The 19859-nt window shown below is 40.3% G+C and overlaps 1 protein-coding gene across 1 annotated transcript; it reads left to right on the forward strand.

The window, feature by feature from the left end:
- The first annotated feature begins 797 nt into the window (after positions 1-797).
- On the forward strand, positions 798-18300 carry anapc5 (anaphase promoting complex subunit 5). The gene is made up of 17 exons (XM_038283372.1): positions 798-995; positions 1080-1159; positions 5520-5629; positions 5719-5953; positions 6262-6328; positions 6434-6535; positions 7497-7687; positions 7769-7850; positions 7939-8031; positions 10830-11011; positions 15076-15211; positions 15321-15395; positions 15479-15600; positions 15699-15806; positions 15900-16047; positions 17854-17995; positions 18080-18300. Exons 1-17 carry the CDS (start codon positions 798-800, stop codon positions 18298-18300), a joined length of 2292 nt encoding a protein of 763 aa, XP_038139300.1.
- Positions 18301-19859: the final 1559 nt, after the last annotated feature.

Consider the following 19859-nt stretch of genomic DNA (forward strand, 5'->3'; position numbering starts at 1 on the left):
ATATTTATTTTTTCACATTTGTTTTTTATATTTTTCAGATAAAACAGCTTTTTTATATTTTATTTTTTCCAAGTTAAATTGTTTCAGATTTCATTATTTTCAAACTTTTTTTTTTTTTACAGATTTTAAAACTTAAATCTTCTCTTTTTTTATTTCAGTTTTTCCAATTGAGCTTTACAAACTCCCATCTTCGAATTGCGTTTATTAACCACAATAATCTCTTCTACCATATATACAAACAAAAACAGTATGATACATTTTATCCATCATCCATATCAGTTATTTTCCCCATAATATCTTGTTTTTAATATATACACATTTTAGAGGCAGAATAAGAATAAAAGACCTGGTGAAGATCCGAGCTGAAGCTTTAATAAATATAGCAACATCAGAAAATAACCTCGTATGGACATTTTAATTGTTCTTGAACAGGGAAATCACCCCAAGAATGTATAAATAAATGTTTTGTATCCGAATTCGCCACTCCCAATATGACGGACGGCTTACGCAAACCATCATTTTCTTATGACGTCAATTTAAAGCGACAGATAGAGGGTGGTTTGAAAGTAAGACAGCCAACCGGTACAAGTATTTGAAAGATAAAGTGAATTTATTTCGAGGCTTTAGTAGCTTTGTTATTTTAAGTTAAAATATGTACGCTGGAAGGTTTCCAGGATGAACGCAGATACATCTTTACTCTTTTTTTGCGTCTTTTCTAAAGCTAACGCGCCTAGCTCTGGAAGCTAGCTTACTCCTTTAGCATCTTTAGGTTAGAGAGTCCGTTAAGCTGCTGGAGGATGGCGAGTGTGCATGAAAGTTTGTATTTTAACCCCATGATGACTAACGGGGTGGTCCACGCTAACGTGTTCGGCATCAAAGACTGGGTGAGCCCGTATAAAATCTCCGTGCTGGCGCTGCTGTATGAGATGTCCTCCTCTAAGATCACCCTGCCTGAGAGGAGGCGGCTGAATAAACTCATCCTGCCGCTGCAGCAGGTCTGTTTTTAATAATCCAGACGTGTTTGGTTTCCCTGGCGGGTTGCATCTGTTGTTCACCGTGTTTTTAATGTCATGTTTCAGGGTCCGGATCTGACCCTGGGTCAGTTCCTGAAGATTGTGGAGGAGTGTTGTCCTCGGACCGCATATGCAGTGAATCTAAGGTCTGCTGCCTCACCATGTTTCCATCCCACATCTATTATTGCATAACAACCTTTGCTATAAATTTAAGTTATCTTGATTATTAATAGAGCACCTTTGTTTTTTTTTAACATGCAAACCAATTCAATTCAGTTTATTTTTATAGCGCCAATTCACATCATGTCATCTCAAGGCACTTTACAGTTCACCAGATCATCCAGTCAAATTGAATAAAAGTTTTCTATCCAAGGAAAACCAGTTGATTGCATCAACTCATTGACTCAAAGGCAATCCCTCACCCTAAGCGTGTTTGTGGCGACAGTGGAGAGGAAAAACTCCCTTTTATCAGAAAGAAACTTTGAGTATGCTCAGCAACAGGGTCGTCTGCGTGTGTCGCAGTGAATGCAAATGTACCTCCGCCCCTGCCGCAGAATCTGCTGGACCTCTCCAAAATTGTAGGTGACAGGAGGCCTCTGATTGGTCAAATCTACATCCTCTCTACACTATCAGTATTTCCTGTTTGGTACCTTACCGGCTTGTTTTGTTTTATGACCGCCATTGCATAAAAGACTTGTGAAGTTGGACCAGCTTGAAGAGCGAGGTGTGTGAGAACGCTGGGACCCTTTTCCCACCTGAATCCCCGCTCCTTTTCGCCTTCATGTACCTCCGTTTTCGGACAAACCTGGCGCTGACTTGCTCACCGCCGCGGCCGTATATAGACCTACAGCTAGCTCGTGATTGTCTCTCTTGCGTTGTGCCGTGGAATAACATAGCACAGACCACACTTCAATATTGGACATAAATCAAAAATATCAGTGACAAGATCACTGCGACTCACTGCTGCGGGAGGATAACCAGCCCTTTAGTTTGAGCAGCCATCTGCTGAGGCCGACTGAGGTTCAAGGAGACAGAAGCAGAGATATAAAAAGCAGCTGTAAAAGACGGCCCCGTCCAGGAAACACACAGCCAGGCAGACAAGCACTGAGCAAGCTCCCATGTTAGAGGATGAAGAGAGCACATCCAGCCAGTCACAGTCAGAGAAACAGGACTACACTGGAAAACAGGCCAAGCTCCAACATCTAGAAACAAAGGTGTTGATGGCAGCAGCACAGCTGATATTTCTCTCCAGGATGGAGTCACAGCCAAACAGGAACAGACCAGATGAAGCTACTATGAGAAAAAGCAGAGAGAGCAGAACGTTAGAGATTGAACTAACAGATTCTGCAGAGTGGTAGAATAGAGATCTAATTTGCTAATTTGCATTCTTTAAATTACATATTTTTAATTGTTGGATTTTACTAAAACCCCCTTTTTGGTTGAAACTATGGTTTTAGTTTTCATTTGACATCTCAGCCTATATGCCGTCTAACCTAGTGCTGCATTCCTGGCCAGTTTGGATTAATGACTCTAAGATCAAGAATAATGTATACTAATAAATCTGCTTAAGTTTTATGTGGTTTGGTGGAACTTTATCACTTCCATTGAACAATTAAATCTGAATGAGGTATATCTATGTGACTACAGGCACGCCTATCAAAAGCAAGATAGTGAAATGTTCTCTCTTCCACTTAGGCTGAAACAAAGGATCACCAACTAATTTAGTAATTGATTAATCATTAAACTGAGTTTAGAAAATAAAACATACAGGTGACAGAGCGACTCACTTAGAGCAGTAATCATAGCAAAATTGTAAAAAATAAATATTGTAAATATGTCCTTCATTGTAGTTTACCCAGGTTTTTATTTAGTAAAAAGTATTTAAGAAACCTTTGACTATCCTATTATTAATTGTTTAATAGAAACATGTATCAACAGATTAATCAATTTGTCATGAGAGCTGTACAAAATGACAATAAAAGTTGTCTAACTCTAAAAAAAGGGCTAAAAAAAATTTTGGGCTCTGTGGGTTGCAAAAAATAATAGAATAAAATCTTCCAAAATGTAAGCAGTTATTTCTAATGCCTGTTCTAAACTAGAACAACAATCCAAGCATAAATTAGACTTAATCCCTGAACCTAAATGCGTAAATACAAGCCATATTTTTTGGGTTCAAAATTCTTAATTTGTATGTAGTAAATTTTCTCAATAAAAATATCAATATTTACTTGTTAGGATAACAAAACGTAACCAAATGTGACCAAAAACATCCACACTATTCAAATTTTAAAAACAGAAGTTTAACTGAGAGGAATCTTTGCACAGTATAAGCATTTCTTTAACAATTAGTTTAGCTGGGCTTGATTGAACACGGTAAACAGGAGATCATGTAGACGTGGCTTTCATTGTCCTGCTTGTGATCAGAGACGGATTTAAACTGAGATGATCACACTGACTGCTGGCAGCGTTCAGCTACAATAACCTCAAGCTTTCAGTGAAAAACGGCTTTAAGCTGATGGTAGCAAGTTTATCCAAGTGTCAGGATCCACCTCGGTACCCATTGAAGCTTTAAGCAATGTAATATCATGGGTGCTGGAACATTTTATACACTTTTTTTCACTACTACTTCAGTCATGCTGTGCTCTGTTTAGTTTCTCTACGCTTAATTGATACAGTCAAATAAAATTTGTATTTCTACATGTATAAACCACCTAATTCTTCTTCATTTAATAAATGGATCAACACTAATTGTGGTTTTTCCAAAAACTCTGGCTTTGCATGTCCAGCAGGGGGCGATGCAAGGTTAAACTCCTCACAGGGAGACATTAAGAACTGGAAAAGTTGGAACAGTTCTGATCAGCTAAAAATAAGAGTTCTGTTTGTTTCTTAAAAAAAAAATTAACTTCTGGCTCATTGAACGTTTCTCAGTCTGTAGGCCTTCCTCTGTGGACGCAGCAGAATTTTCCGGGTGTTGCATTTCAGATCTCATCAGGTTCAAATGTCTGATGTAAGAATCGGATTTTTGCCAGGAATAAAACTTGATTTTCTCAGATAAAGTGTTTTTTAAGCTTTCCACTTACATTTTCCTTTATTTTATGTTATTTTAACAGACAAAAACAAAAGTTCTGAGAATACACAATAGTTTGCATTTAGATTCCTTTTTTTTTATTTGCTATAAATCTTATTTTTTTGTGCCATTGTTGATTGGTTTTAATTTAATTTGGTTTTAATTTCTTCTGGTCCATACGTAGAACCCCGAGATAAACGGACAGCCTTTCAGGCATTTTTAAAGACCTTTCTACATCAGGGTTTTAATCTTAGAATTTAATCTGGTTCTTAAAGGAATAGTACACCCAAAACATGATTAGCCTTCATTTTCTACTCACCCCCATGCTGAACAACACTCTGGAGTACTTTTTTGATATCTCAAATGCATCTGGAGAACTGGGAGGCTTCTTGCTGTCTGCTGACATTCAAATAATGGAGGTCTATGGCGCCCGAGCCAGAAAGGTCCATAAAAGTCCACAAAAAACGTGTCAATATTCCTCCATACTGCTCGTCCAATGTATTCCAAGTGTCCTGAGTGGGTAGCGTCCATAATTTACTCGAAACAAAGTCATTTAGAATGTTTTAGAGCATAAACAGTAGTGTATAGGATTTCCTAAAAGCGAGTTCACGAGTCTACGGAAACTGCGGCAGACCAAACCAGATGAAAGTGCGCATTCAGCGTCTGCTCTGCCGATAATGCAAGCGTAGAAGAAGAAATGTGCTGTTTACCTGTGCAAAGAAAGAAACAACGAAAGAAAAATGTCTGAGGACTTCAGTGTTGAGGAAGAGCATGAGTTCTTTGCCGAGCTGAATGCACACTTTCGTCTGGTTTGGTCTGCCGCGGTTTCCGTAGGCTCGTGAGCGCGCTTTTAGGAAATCCTATACACTACTGTTTATGCTCTAAAAACATTCTAAATGACTTTGTTTTGAGTAAATTATGGACGCTACCCACTCAGGACACTTGGAATACATTGGACGAGCAGTATGGAGGAATATTGACACGTTTTTTGTGGACTTTTATGGACCTTTCTGCCTCGGGCACCATAGACCTCCATTATTTGAATGTCAGCAGACAGTAAGAAGCCTCCCAGATCTCCAGATGCATTTGAGATATCAAAAAAGTACTCCAGAGTGTTGTTCAGCATGGGGGTGAGTAGAAAATGAAGGCTAATCATGTTTTGGGTGTACTATTCCTTTAAACTGAGTCTGACCTACATGGCAAAGCATCAACAGGGTTTTTTTATTTTGTTTTTAAGAAATGTAACGAAAGGAATAACCGATCAAATCAGGGTGTCAATTAGTCTGTAGGTAATGGCGAATAGTCCAGGTAGATTTAGGAGTTTTTTAATCCAGATATTGTGATGGATTATGAGATTGCTGATGAATTGGATAGAAGGTTTTAGGTTGTCTCTGCAGTCAGTTTATCACACAGAATGTTGCCGTTTCCAATCCCTACAGGCTGCATGAAATGGCAGACGGCGAGCTGAAAGACATGGAGTACTTTTTCTCCACTCTGCCCACTCCATTCACCCCTTTTGATTCAGAGGCTTATAAAACCAGCGTTGTGGGTGAGTTAACCTTCTCATCTACTAAACCCTCTTGGTTTAACCAAATCGCTTTGTTTCTCACGTCTGCCGGCCGCCTGTCTGCTCTGCAGGTCTTTTTATGAGACACATGCTGCTGGCCTACAACAAGCTGTCCTTCAGTCAGGTTTACAAGCTGTACAAGTCCCTGCAGCACTATTACCACAGCCACTATGCCAAGCCCAGGGACGGGCAGGTGGGGCTGCCCACGCTGGCGGCAGATGACTCGGAAATGGACCTGACCAGCGTTGAGGAGACTGTGGGGGACAGAGAGGAGCTGGACACCCCACTGCATGAGTCCGAACTCCGGTTAGCTTTGCTGTTTTATTTGGTTCTAGAATCAATTTGATATTGGAAACTTCAAATTTTATGAGCTGATTTAAAAAAAGAAATATCGATTAACCAAAACCCAGTTTCAGTTGGGCATTGTTTTTTTGTTAAAGCTACGGAGCCCCTAAAGGGACATGGAGGGGAAAAAAATACCTTTTGCGAGATCCCGCAATACTTTTGCGGGATCTCGCAATACTTTTTCTTGCAAAAGTTTATTTTTTCCCTCCATGTCCCTTTAGGGGCTCCGTAGAAAGCTGCTTAACTTCAGAGTCTTTTTTGGGTTTTAGATCTGATAAAGCTGCAAACCGAGGTCCTCTTTCTCAGAAACAGGCGGAATACTTCCTCGCTAAACAGGTGTGTCTGCACTGAGTCTGAATGAAATGTTTATAATCCATGTTTAGAAATGTGTTCCAGATACAATCAGACCTCCTCATTGACTCCAGGATCATTTCTCTGCAGGCGTATCTTCTGAAGAACGATGAGAACAAAGCCCTGAAGCCTGCAGTGCTGCAGGAGGAGCTCAACAACATGCTGAAGTTTAACCCGGACTTCGCTGAAGCGGTGAGGTCATGAGCATTTTTGCCGCTCAGAGTTGCACCAGGACGCTCCGCATAAATTTTCCTGCTGCGCCAGCAAAATCGCTCATATTATCAAGAGAAGGCGTTTCCTTTCATGTAATAATGCCAGGGCCCTGGGACAAACTGTTTGATTTAATTATGTCACCGATCCGTTTCCATCCATCCATCTCCGATACATGTGTATCGTCTTATTTAACTGGCTGTTAAATTATCGGACCTTTTCCCAGCTGTGAACGTAACACCTCACTCCATTCATGTTGCCGCGCATTTTCTATTGAATTATTAATTTATTTCACCAGCCTACATTAAAAAATTGCATCCGATTGCAAATGAGATAACAGCATATAATGCATGTATGCGATCCATTTTCAAAAACAGGCTCTTGCCACAACGATCACTTTATGTAAACTCACTCTCTATTGTTCAGTATAGTTAGTGTTTCAATTTGCATGTTTTCCAAAAAAAAAAGGCTTTGTTGAGCTACTGTATAAAGCCTCGAACTCAACGCTATTCCTGACATTTGAATTGAACAAGCTTCCTGGATGGGAAGCGAAATGTGTTCAAACTTGGAAACAAAGTCCAGTGGATTGTTTTTTTTAACATTTTTGGAATTAAATTGGAAGGCAGATAGACTTTCAAGGAGGAAATTGATGAGCAGCTAGATGCTAGCAGATAACCTGACTAATTATGACTTTGTTCTTCTTCCGGTTTCTCTTTGAAAACCCAAATAGCCGTTTATGTTCCTTTAAAATGCAGCTAATTGAGGAGGTTTCTGGAAATCTGTCATTAAAAAGAAACCCAGTGTTTAAGCGGATATTAGCTTTAAATCTCCCCTTTAGTTCAGAGTGGAATTGTATGTTGATTCTTTATTTTCTATAAAACATAAGAGTGGTTTACTGTCATGATTCAGTTGATTGGAGATAATGGTTTCTTCTCATTAACAGCATTACCTGAACTACCTGAACAGCATGAGAGTCCAGGACATCTTCCTCTCTGCTCACAGCCTCCTGCATTACTTCGACCGCCTCATCCTGTCCAGCAGCGAGGCCAAGAGCAACGGAGACGAAGGCTATGGTCGAAGTCTTCGCTACGCCGCTCTGAATCTGGCCAGCCTGCACTGTCGCTTCGGCCACTAGTGAGCACAGCAGTCAGGGTTTATATGGATCAACTGAAAACTTTCCTGATATGATTATTTTATGCGTGTTTATCCTCTCAGTCAACAAGCAGATCTGGCTCTACAGGAAGCTATCCGCATCGCCCAGGAGTCCAATGACCACGTGTGCTTGCAGCACTGCCTGGTAAAGCAAACAGATCTCTGTAACGTTGTGACTGCACAGTAACCCTGCCATGGAGCTTTCATAACTTAATAAATGTTTTCTCTGGTAGAGCTGGCTTTACACGCTGGAACAAATGAAAGGCTCTAGTAGCACAGTGCTAACTCAGGACTCAGTGAAAATGGCCGCTCATTTCTGCCTGCCGGTGAGTGAAACGTGACCTTTTAGATGAGAATGTGCTCATTAGTGTTGCATTGGCTATTTTTTAGGCTAGAGATTAATTTTCAGGACTTACAACATCCGGTCGGCTCAGTAAAAACTGACTTACCTGGTTGATTAAAATCACAACTTTATCAACACTGTTTATAGAAGATTTTTTCATATATTTGTTTCTTATTTTACCTTGAATATTCTCCACCAACTAAAAAAAAATCAATCAAGATTTTTATTAATTTGAACATTATACTTAATAATAATTGGTGTAAATTTGGGGATTAAGCTAATTAGCAATATTAAACATCCGAGGAAAAAACCCAATTTTAACTTGTTATATGCTTATTATTATATATATATATATATGAAATGTATTTAAAGGGGAACGCCGTTTTTTTTTTCATTTGGCCCTTGATTTTTCGTTATTACATCATGTTCTACTCACCCATATAAGTTTAGTGTCATTTGGAGCCGTTCTGAAGATATTCTGTTTGGTTATATCCAAGTAACGTCTTCCTATGGGCAACGACTTGAAGCACAAACTGAACTGTTCATCATTTATTCTTTATGGTACGCCAGCATTCAGAACATGGAGGCCAATCACTGTCCCCCAGACATCCGTGGTTATATTTCTTATATTTAAACTCAGTCAAAAACTGTGTTCCTTAAAAAATAAAATGTTTTTTGTTGTTCGTACAGTACGTACAACGAAAAACAAAAAGCATATGGAATTACAGCAAGCAGGAAGCCCAAAAATATGCATTACAAACAGCATTTTTAAACCCTATGCTTTTGATTTTAGCGTTTGTAAACTTAAATGATAACTTTAATGAAAAAATGTATTAATTTTGTATTCTAACCTTTTTAAAAATATAAATTAATTTGCCTCCAATTGGCTCTTACAGATAGATTAATCCATTACCGTTAGAATGGATAGCTGCAGCTCTGAGTTCTTTAACAGACCAACAGATATTAGACAATTTCTTGATTTGAACTTTATTGAAACAGCTTTGCGGCTAAATTGTTCAAACTTTAAGTAAAACAGGGTTCCTACAGCATAAGGCAAGTTAAATTCAAGACTTTTTAAGACTTTTTAATGCCACTTGAAATAAAAATTTACGACCAAATTCACAAGAAACACAAGAAAAACCTGCTTGCGACAACTTAACCCAAAGGTTTATTTTAACATAAACCACTGCACTAATGTTTCACATTTTGAAAAGCTTCCCATACAGGAAGAAAGCTAAAAACACACAAATGACAGATATATTTGAACAATTATTTCACTGAATTCACAAACTTTGTTTTAGCAGGGAACAAAACAAATCAGTTTTAAAGCCACAACATAACCAGTGCTAAGTCTTTTTTGCAGCTATTTTTCTTTGTATCGTTTTCTTAGTATGTTTGATTTGGTGATAAGTGGAGGCGTTGCAGAGACAAGGGTGGAACTAAACTGAGAAATACCGGCTGTTTCTCTGTAACTCCATTTTGACGCCTTGTGTTTCGCGCTTCGCATGTATGACTCCACTGCCTTAATTCCCATCGTTCTGAGCTTGAATGACTTCTTGCACAAAATCCACTGAGCCTCATGTATGTTCCCTGGTTTTAGCCATGGAGAAAACTCTTGGCTGGAGACAATTATCGTTACATTTACACTTGCTCATATTTTCCAGACAAAAAGTTAATGGTGCATCTCCCAAATGTCCCGGCCGCAACAACGCTTTTATTTTTCCACTATCGGGACGGAACCAATAATGGCGAGCCATTATTTGTTTTTTTTATAAAAAGAAGAAAAAAAGTTGTCAATATTAAAGTTTTATTTAGATTACAAAAATGAATTGTAATAAAAATAATCCTATTTATGATGTTTTAAAAATCAAGACCTACAAAAGACTGATTTAAGACATTTTAAAACCAATTAAGGCCTTATTTTATTTTGAAGAATTCAATGCCTTTTAAGACTTTTTAAGGACCCGCGGGAACCCTGTAAAACTTTCTTGAAATGAGAGAATTTACCCTTCATTTGAGCTTGGCTGTAAATTTATCTGCTAATGGAATCACTATTTTGTCTCCCAAAATAAGCTACAAAATGCATGTTTTTGTTTGTTTTTAGTGCAAAAGCGTTATTCCATTGCAAATCATTTTGCTTACCACCTCAAATCAAGAGCAAATACATTCATTCTTACATTTAGTTCACTTTTCCTCACAGTTGTGAGAGACTACAGAAAAATGTGTCGTGTTTGAACCTGCATGTTCGTTACCTATAGAGTCAGAAGCCGTTGCTGTTGATCCTGACTTTGCTGCCAGTTTCAACGTCGCCACAGGCGGTTCAGACGAGTTAAAGTGTTTTTGCAGCTTCCCAGGAGGAAGTCTGCTACCTGACCATGCAGATGCGACGCCCACGCGTTTGTTCGAGTTTGGATAGGGTAAAGATTAGTTTATGTAGAGGCTCTACTGTTAGTGTCTGCATGGTTCCGCCCCCTCAGCGGCTGCTGTTGGAGGTGATATAAGTTTGTTTGCTTCACACTTCTATCTCTGAAGCAGAAATTCCTAGAATCCACATCCCTGATTAATTATATAAATAGTGATGATGCTGCTCTGATGCTTTTGATGATGATGATGTCGTTTTTTGTTTTAGTAGACATAAACATTATCATTTCTTTTTGTTCTAAGTTTATATGTCTCTGATGATGAACCAAAGCAATATAAATATTTTAAATGCAAAGGTGCAGCTTCCCATAACAGTTTGTTCTGTAAACAAAGAATGTTTGTCTCTCCTCTCTTCTGTAGTACTTGGGATCTCTGGACATTCAGTCGCTGGTCCAGCAGGGGGCGATGCAGGGCAAGGCTGCACACAAGCTGATGGACGCTCTGAAGGACACAGAGATCCTGCACTGGAAGCACAGCCTGTCGGAGCTGATCGAGATCAGCCTGGCTCAGACCACCTCCATATGGAGGATGTACGGAAAGAGGTCAGGCTCTTCCCTCTGCCGGCCTCACACACTGGGTCCAATATTTACACGCACCCACCGGGAACATTTCAAGTGCGGCTCAGAAAGTTGTAGCTTGACCCACATTACTGTGGGATTTTCAGGATGTTCGTGACTAGGGCTGGGTATTTTCGCCAAAGTTCTGAATCGATTTTGATTAATACAGTTCAAAATCGATTCATTTCGATTCGATCTGTTTTTACAATAACAAAAGTGGTTCAACTGTGTTTCAAAACACTCATGTATTTGATTTTTTTTCCTGTCACATTAAACACAAAGTGCAAACTTGTAAATCAGACAGTTTAAACCTGAGATGTGAACAGAACTGTCTCATAAGTGCAAACTTTTTTTGTGAGAAGTGAAAAAGTGAAGCGTCACTCGATCAAGCAGACATGACACAGCAGACATGCATTAGTGCATTATCTTCACTGCACAAACCATATTTGCAGCGTTGTTTTTTAACAACTACAGGGTGCTTTCTGGTCAGCCCCCATTTCTTAATGTCTTCAGTCAACCTATTGGCTATATTTGCAGCTGTCTGGCTTGAAGTAATCTTCAGTGCATCTTTTCTGCTCATTTGAATGTGAACGTCACGCATCTTAAAACTAATCGATCGATTTTGCAAAAATGTAAGGGAATCGATTCAAAATCAATTAAATCTATTTTTTTACCCAGTCCAATTCGTGACTCACCTCGAACTAAAACGTTTCCATTGTCCATCTAACCCTAACTGTCCGCAGAGAAACTTGGAATGAGGAGAAACAAAAATTCAGGACAGTTATTCAAACTTAACACGAGGGGTCCTTAAAGTCCTAAATGTAAAATAAAAACAACAAGTTAACAGCCCTGAATGTTGTTGAAAATAGCTTTTAAAAGACACTGTTCTTGCAGGTTTTTGAAGGTTTTTCTAGATTTGAAATGGGACTGAAACAATTAATCAGATTGATCGATTATTGAAATAATAGTCAACTAATTTATTAATCCATTACTCGTTAACTGGAGTAAAGAGACTTAAACGTGCCTTTAGCTGCCAGAGCCATCCACTTATGTTACGTTCACACCGGATGCAGCAAGAGCAGCAAAATCGCGTCTGCTGCTTCATTTTTGCTGCTTGTACCAGTTAGTTCTGACGCGCGGCTGAAGCAGCTTCGCTGCTCTGGCTGCGCGGTGCAAAAGTGTGTCTGATGCGCGTTGAGCGGAGCTTCACTATCCTTTCTCTGCCTTGCAGCTATATTTGCTGTGATCAGTGGGAATAAAGTAGTTTTAATATGTTTTTAAGTCCACCTGAAAACTTCATCAGTGCAGTCAGTTCATTCAGATTATCATCCTGCCTTCCAATGTTATTTCTGTCGGAGCCGCTCAGACCCCCACATACCAGCGGTGCGCCGACAGAAGGAATCCCTTCATCAGCAGCCTCTGGCCGGGTCGCCTCCTTCTAGCGGTTCACCGCGTCGGCTGGTAGGTGTTTTTCATCTAAATAATCTAAACTGCAGGCACCAGGATAATAAAAGCGAACATGTTTTGCCGGCAGATTTCTGCATTTTAAGTTAATTTATGCGTCAATAAACTGTTTCAGAGGAGTGATCACAGGGCTCTGTATCATCAGCGATGTGTGTCTCTCCCTGCCAGCTTCTCTGATTGGTTGACGCGGCGCGTCGAGCAGCAAAACAAATTATTTTTCCATCTCGAGCAGCAGCGCGTTTGCGGCGCGGCAGATGCTTAAACGCGCCCGACACGCTGCTTCAGCTGCTCAGACGCGCTGCGGGACCTTTTGCTGTGCCTTGATGCGCGTCAACCATTGACTTCGCATGTAAACTCGCTGCTTCTGTCGCGCCAGCTGCGTCCGGTGTGAACGCAGCATTAGAGCCGTTGTAGCTAGCAGATCTGCTCGGGTCCTGCTTCATGCCAGTGACGTTACGCTACATGATTGGCTCAACGTTGCCACATGATGTAAAACATAGTGGTTGCCCAGATAACGATAATAACATCAGGCAGCGTCCGTGTGCCGAGTCGGGAGCCTCTGTAGCGTTAGCGGGTCTAATGACTGATAACGTTTTACCTGATCGATAACAAAATTGAGAAAAATCTGTTTATGGTGAACAAAGTAACTGTTAGTCCATGATATAAAGGGGGAGAGCCGGGTAGCGCTGTGGATAGCTGTGCTCGGTAGCTAACAGGTTGGCCTCTTTTAGCTCGGTCAGTTAGCCACATTAAGCTACACTACTTTTGATTGTGTATCAAAAACAACCGTTCATTTCCTACAAGTAGAATAACTTTTATTTTTCTAAAGTCTCTAAGAAAGTCATTTTTAAGATGTTCCATTTGTCCTCCCTGCCCTCAGATCATAATAAAAAGAACTTTTGTTTTTGTAACCTCGTTAAATGGCAGAGCTCAGTCTTAGAAGTCAGTACTTTCCTTCAAGACTGACAATCATTGTTTTCTACTTTCGACTACTTTAGATCACCAATAAAATGTGAAATAATAACAAATATAGGAAATAATATGTTGAAACTCCAAAACAGATTTGATCCTTAAGAAACCGGTGCGATACAGTTTGTCCGAGTGGAGTTGCCATATTTTGATTTTATAAGAAGAGGCGGGGCCACGAGCAGATCTGTCCGCCTGAGCAGATCTGGTACCTACACTGTAATTATACCAGGATTGTAAACAAGTTTCATTAGTTACAGGTGAGTGGATGATTTTTACATCCAGATCCCTGAAGTATATATGGAGGGCCGAAATAAATCATGAAATACATACATTTAAATTTTGTTTCATTATTTTAGCAAAGGAAAGATCATATTTTGTAAACAGAACTTAAAAAAAAAATCCAGTTAAGTAATGAAACTTTGAGAAACACTTTAAGCAAAACCAAGCTTTAATTAAAAACACCAATTTTATTTTTCAAAATTTTAATTTTTCTTGTAATTAAGATTTCATATTTTCATTTTTTTCTGATATCTCTCTGAGAGTTTTACGAATTACATTTTTTAGTTGTGTTTTTTTTAGATCACATTCTCTTCATTCCAAAATAGTATGGGGAAATGGGGAAAAAAAACTGTTCCCCAGTGCACACCCCTTGTATGGGGGTGTGTACAGGGGAACAGAAGACCTCGCCTGTTGAGCCAGACCACCAGTTCTCCCTAACGACCCCCTTTCAGAGACATAGACCAGTATTGGGCATTGCATCCAACAAAGAACCCAAACTGACGCCCGTTCCACAATAGAGGACCCGTTCATCCGGTTCAATTGGCATGTTTTCTAAGCCAAAAAAAGGCTTTTCTTTTGGTCCACTCTATCAAACTCCAAATCTGACATTTTGAATTGTAAACGTTTCGGATGGGAAGCGAAACGTCTTCAAACTTGGGAACAAAATCCATTGGATTATTCTTTACCAGCACTCTTCATTCTTCTCTCAAAGCCCCTTTCAGATGTTCTTCATTGCCAATAAAAATGTTGTTGCTAACATCCATGAGACCAATAGCAATAGATCTTCACTCCTCTATTTAGAGGAAAGCCCGCCCCCAGATTTAAAGAGATTAAAGAGGAATCCATAAAACTCACTCTGAAAAACAGGAATTTGGGAAATAAAATAACGTCAGTTGGTTTATGTTTGGGAGGGGATTCTAAAGAAGAATAACAACAAAAGGAAGCTTACTCATTTTTTTTTCTGCATTGCATCATTTTTAAATTTCAATTTACAAAGTCTATTTCTAGCTCAACAATAGTGGAACAAAATTCACTCCATAGAAAAACAGGAAGAGCTTCAAGGCTTCATTAAAGCTTCATGTCGCCATAATTTGATGTTTCCATGTACTACTGATATAAATGTTATCATTGATTCTGATTCTATGCGATTTAGTTCTTTATTATGTTTACATGATATTAAAAGTAACATAATCAATGGTAGCGGTAAGTGGAGGCCAACACACCTCAGCTTTAAATGTAAAGAGAATTTGGCCTTGAAACTCGTCGTATTGCTGTTAACCGAGGTGTGGAAACAAGCATTAAAAACCGTTTTTAATCTTGGTGCGCTCTCCTTCCAGCACCATGGCTCTGCAGCAGGCCCAGCTTCTCCTCAACATGAGCAGCCTGGAGCCGGTCAACTTCGGGGTCCATCAGAACAACACGGAGGCATTTGCTGTAGCTCTGTGCCATCTGGCCGAGCTGCATGCTGAGCAGGTAATAAGCTGCTTCCTCTCCTGGTTCTCTCTGGGAAGCTGTGTTAATAAACAGGTTGGTGCTCCAGCTTCTGGCGGAGATTCATCTCCTGTCCTTGTTTCTGTTCCAGGGGCTTTACAAAGCTGCTGCAGAGGTTTTCCAGCATCTGAGGGAACAGTTTCCTCCTCACACACAGCATTCAAAGGTATTTTCTTATTGCACTAACATGTTTCAGTTAAAATATTTTATAAATATATTCATTTGTCTTCATCTTGATTGTTTCTCCAGCTCTGGATGCTCTGCGAACTGAAAATTGAGTTTGAGAGACACATGAACAACAGGAAGTACCATTTAGCCGAGCCGCTGGTGAAGGCGATGTCTGCTCTAAACCAGACGGAGGGGCTTTACCGGTGAGGCGGAGGCACACTTCTTCCCTTCTGCTCCTCATAGCTGATGTTTCACACAAGTTTTATAATGTAGCCGTAGTTAAAAACGTGTTTGATGACAGGAAAGCACAAGTCCTGAAAGCCCTGAACCGCAGCACCGAGGCATACAGCATCCTGCAGCAGCTGCAGGTTCAGTGTGAGAAAACCAAATCCACGGAGATCATCATCAGGTTTGGTTCTTGTCTTGTTTCTGCTTCCCGATCCATCTGCTGAGCACCAAACGCAGTCCTTCCTGCGGTTTTAACTGATCCTCTTCCATCCAGGGTGATGCTGTCCACCGCCAAGCTTCACTGGGAGTCATCCAGCTTCTCCACGGCTCTTCCTCTCCTCCTGCAGGCTTTGGCTCTGGCCAGGAAGCACCACCTGCAGTCGCTGGCCTCTGAGACCGTCCTTCATCTAGCCTTCACTCAGGTTAGCCTCAACAGGAGGACCTTAGAGCCTGCCTCCATCAGCAGCTTCCCGCACAACCTGAGAGCAGTTAATGCGAAACAAAAGCCGTCGCATATCAACTTTAATTAAACTGTACTGGATTTTAAACTGAGGTGTTCATATTTCCAGAACTTGCTGGTTTCATTCCAGCTTTTTTTTTATCATTTTGAGGTAAAATCTGCTGCGAAAAATCAAGGATGTGGATATTTGCATCAGATTAGCACATAGATATGAATACGGAGACGCCTCACTCCTCTGCTGCTAGAACTGATTAAACCAGATCTGCTGGAATTACCTTCCACAGTAAAAATGGGGTGAAAAAATTATTCATTTTCCTGTGATAACATCATCATTTGTTAAATTTGGGATAAATTACGGAAATTCCCATAAATCATAAAGCGAATCCTGCAGGGAAAGCAGTTGATAAGAGACAAAATATTTTCTTCACCTTAAACTACATAAATTGTTTATAATCTCTACGTTTCCTAAAGACAAAACTTAAAGGAAAAAATGGGAATCAGCAGTGAGAAGATGAAGGTTATTCAGTTTAAACTAAACATTCGTGTCACATGTGAACTTTTACCGTATCTGCTATAGATGTACAGATCTAAGATGGAATATTATGGACACATATTAGATTAGAGTGAATAAAGGGAGAATATAATAAAATATAAAATCCTTTTATTATAACTTATATTACAAGAAAAAATGCAGTGAAAAAAATTATTGGAAATATTGTGGAAATGAGGTCATTTTATGAGGAAAAAACATGAGCATAAAATTCTAAACATTACATGTATGTGGGCCTAATTATAGATTGTTTTATTTTAATGACAAAATAAGCCATAAAATCTAAAGAATATTACAAAAAAATACATTTTGATATCACAACTATGAATTATGACAGTAAAATCCCTTTAATACTGAATAAGTCTAACAGCAGATCTGCCGCATCCAACATGGCCGACACCAAGTTATCGCAGAATAACGTCAAGAGACCCAGTGAGACGTGTCTCTGTAGAAAACCGTAGAAAATAACTGGACGATCTGACGGCATTTTAACATACGACAACAACCTTCCTCCCCCTGAACCAGCTGAGCAGCTCCTTTAGTGAAAGACTTTTACAGCCTGTTTATAAAAAGGAGCGATAAAGCAGGTCATTCATCCTTCGGCACATTCTTCTTCTCCTTTGACTATTTTAGCTGATGTAAGATTAGATTTCTCTGCTGTGAGCTCAATAAAGTTAATTAAGCAACAGTGGAAAGAAAAACTGCATTCAGCCAGGTTTCCCTCGAAAAATAAATTTTATCTCAAGGGACTTCCTGGTAAAATAAAGGTTAAAGAACCTAAATTGTGTTTTGATTTTGGATGGTTTGCTAATGGTTAGTTAATCATTATCATCCATATAAATCCTAACTAATAAAAAATGAACCAGTTGATGTTTTTTAAGGCAATTCTTGAAGCCAATGTTGATTTTTCTTCTTCCTCCATTTATATGATTAAATGACAATTGAAACATTTATTATTAAATCAAACGACTGATTAACAATAGAAAACCGATGGAGCGGCTAAAGCAACAGCTGCTGGACGAATGGAGGAGAAAAAAAAACGCTAGAAATGATCAACTTTAACTCTAATCATCATAGTTTATTTACAGTCTTCTTAAACCGGACATCCAGCAGTAAGATGTTTTTTGCAGATCTGTTCACGGCTTTATTTCTCCCATTAACCGACAAACTTCTTGTTCTTTTCTGAACTCCAAATATTGTGTTTTTATTCTCCTCCAGCTGATGCTGGGCATCCCTGAGCAGGCTCTGGCTGTTCTCCATGAAGCCATGGAGCCCATCCTGGCCCACGGGGCCGTCATGGACCGAGGCCGCGCCATGCTGCTGGCGGCTCGCTGTCACATGGCCGTCGCCCGGCTGAAGGGTAACATTTAGCCTCTAAACATGCTCTGATCCAGCCGTCTGGACGCTCCCACGTCTCACTCTCTTCTTCATCCCGTCATGGCAGATCTGCATTCAGCGGCGCTGGCGGCTGACTGTCTCAGCGAGGCGGAGTCGTATTTCTCCAAGCTGAGCTGTAAGGAGCGTCTCCGGGATGTCCACTACCTCCAGGCGCAGCTCTACCGCACGCTGGGACAGACACCGCAGAGCAACAGGAGCGCCATGATGTTCAGGCTGCTGGACCAGGAGCTGCAGTCTCCAGCACCGCTCGTCTACATGCAGCTGTGACCGACGTTCCCACGGCGTCATCAGGCTGGCTGCTCCTGTTCACAACACCTTAAATCCTCAGAACAGGAGCCTACTGAACAGAATGCATCATTTCCACCAACCAGGGGTCATTAATAAAGAGACGTTAGAGTCAGAACGTTCCGTCCTGATTTGTGGTTCAGTACCAGTTTGGGTTGAACATGGCGGCATCATTAAGCTCTAAGCAGGAGGACAAAGTGTTGAAGGATCATCAGGCAGAGTCAGATTCAGGCCAGGGTTATGATGAACGATGCTAGTGTCACACCAGTGGTTTCCAGGAGCCTGGACCTTTTGTCTCAGTTATACTGATGAATAGAGGCTAAAGAGGGAAGCCATGATGTAATGATGCAGCTCATTTATAAGGCGACATTTTAACCCTGTTAGCCTTCGGATCTCCTCGGCTCAAAGCCTTGTTTGCTTTGAAAAACCCAGAGAGATCTGAGGCAGAGCTTCCTTTCACAGTGGAAATATCACAGAAAGATTCTTCCTGCTAACGTCTCCATGATTTCTAATAAAACCAAAAACTGTACATTTATTTCACAACATTTCCCATCAGTGAAAATGCTAAAAAATCTATCCATAACATGAGATAAACATGACAAGATTAAAACTGGTTTTGGGCTCAAATTTCCTCTAAATGTAGAGCCAAGTTGGTAGCCTCGTGAGACCATCCTGATCTCGCGATCTTTCAAGGTTTCACTCGCTAATCAGTCTGGAGACTCTTGAAGAAAATTTGGAGCCGTTCACCAAACGAACGTCCAATCAGCGTTGGCTTTGAGGCGGGTTGAGGTGTGACGCAACGAGAAGCGCGACAGTTCAGTCTAAAGAACATGGCGGCTTCAGCCGATGAAACTAGCGTTAGCGTGGCTATCGAGCAAGTTTTATCGGAATTACAGAGTATTTCTTCACTGAAAGAAGAGCAAAACACTGCTCTGGAGGCTTTTCTCAGAGGAAAAGATGTTTTTGCTCTTCTCCCGACTGGTTTCGGCAAGACTAGCCTGGCTGTTAGTACGTCACATGCTTCGTTGATCTGATTGGTTTATTTGGCCCGTCTATCACCAACATAGGCCGATCAGCTAACCAGTATTTAGGAGGGTGACAATTAGGGACACCTCATGTGCGTGCCAGCTGACCTGATTGCCTATCTGACTCAAATCTGCATTGAATTAGATGCATATTATGAATGTGCTTATATTCATTATCACAGACTTTTTCCACCCAGGTATTTGTTTTTTCCCATTCCTCCCTATAGTTCTGAATCCTTTTTTTTTCGGAGGAGAAGGAGCATCACTATGTGAAGGTGCATTGCCCCCAAAGCAGCGTCAGCGTTTAAATTACTCCATTCATCCCCCATACTGCTCTAATGTCTCCCGCTATCTTCTCCGTGATTAACACTTGGCTCCACCAATAGGATGAGGGTATTCTGGATTGTTAAATGTATTTTATCAGGTCATTGGTCACAACGCAGGACAGGGTCCAGGAACAAGTTTACTGTAACTTTTGTATCTAAGCTGCCCTTGTTCTTCATTTTGCATTAGCTT

The sequence above is a fragment of the Cyprinodon tularosa genome, unplaced genomic scaffold (genome assembly GCF_016077235.1).
Source record: "Cyprinodon tularosa strain WSP-4 unplaced genomic scaffold, ASM1607723v1 ctg192, whole genome shotgun sequence".
Taxonomy (NCBI): domain Eukaryota; kingdom Metazoa; phylum Chordata; class Actinopteri; order Cyprinodontiformes; family Cyprinodontidae; genus Cyprinodon; species Cyprinodon tularosa.

What these genes read in the sequence shown, in the direction of transcription:
- anapc5 (XM_038283372.1), top strand. Translation starts at nt 798, where the DNA reads ATGGCGAGTGTGCATGAAAGTTTGTATTTTAACCCCATGATGACTAAC. An exon ending in TGGAGGATGTACGGAAAGAG is followed by an intron (nt 11,012 to 15,075) that starts GTCAGGCTCTTC and finishes CTCTCCTTCCAG; the next exon opens with CACCATGGCTCTGCAGCAGG. An exon ending in CCGAGCTGCATGCTGAGCAG is followed by an intron (nt 15,212 to 15,320) that starts GTAATAAGCTGC and finishes TTTCTGTTCCAG; the next exon opens with GGGCTTTACAAAGCTGCTGC.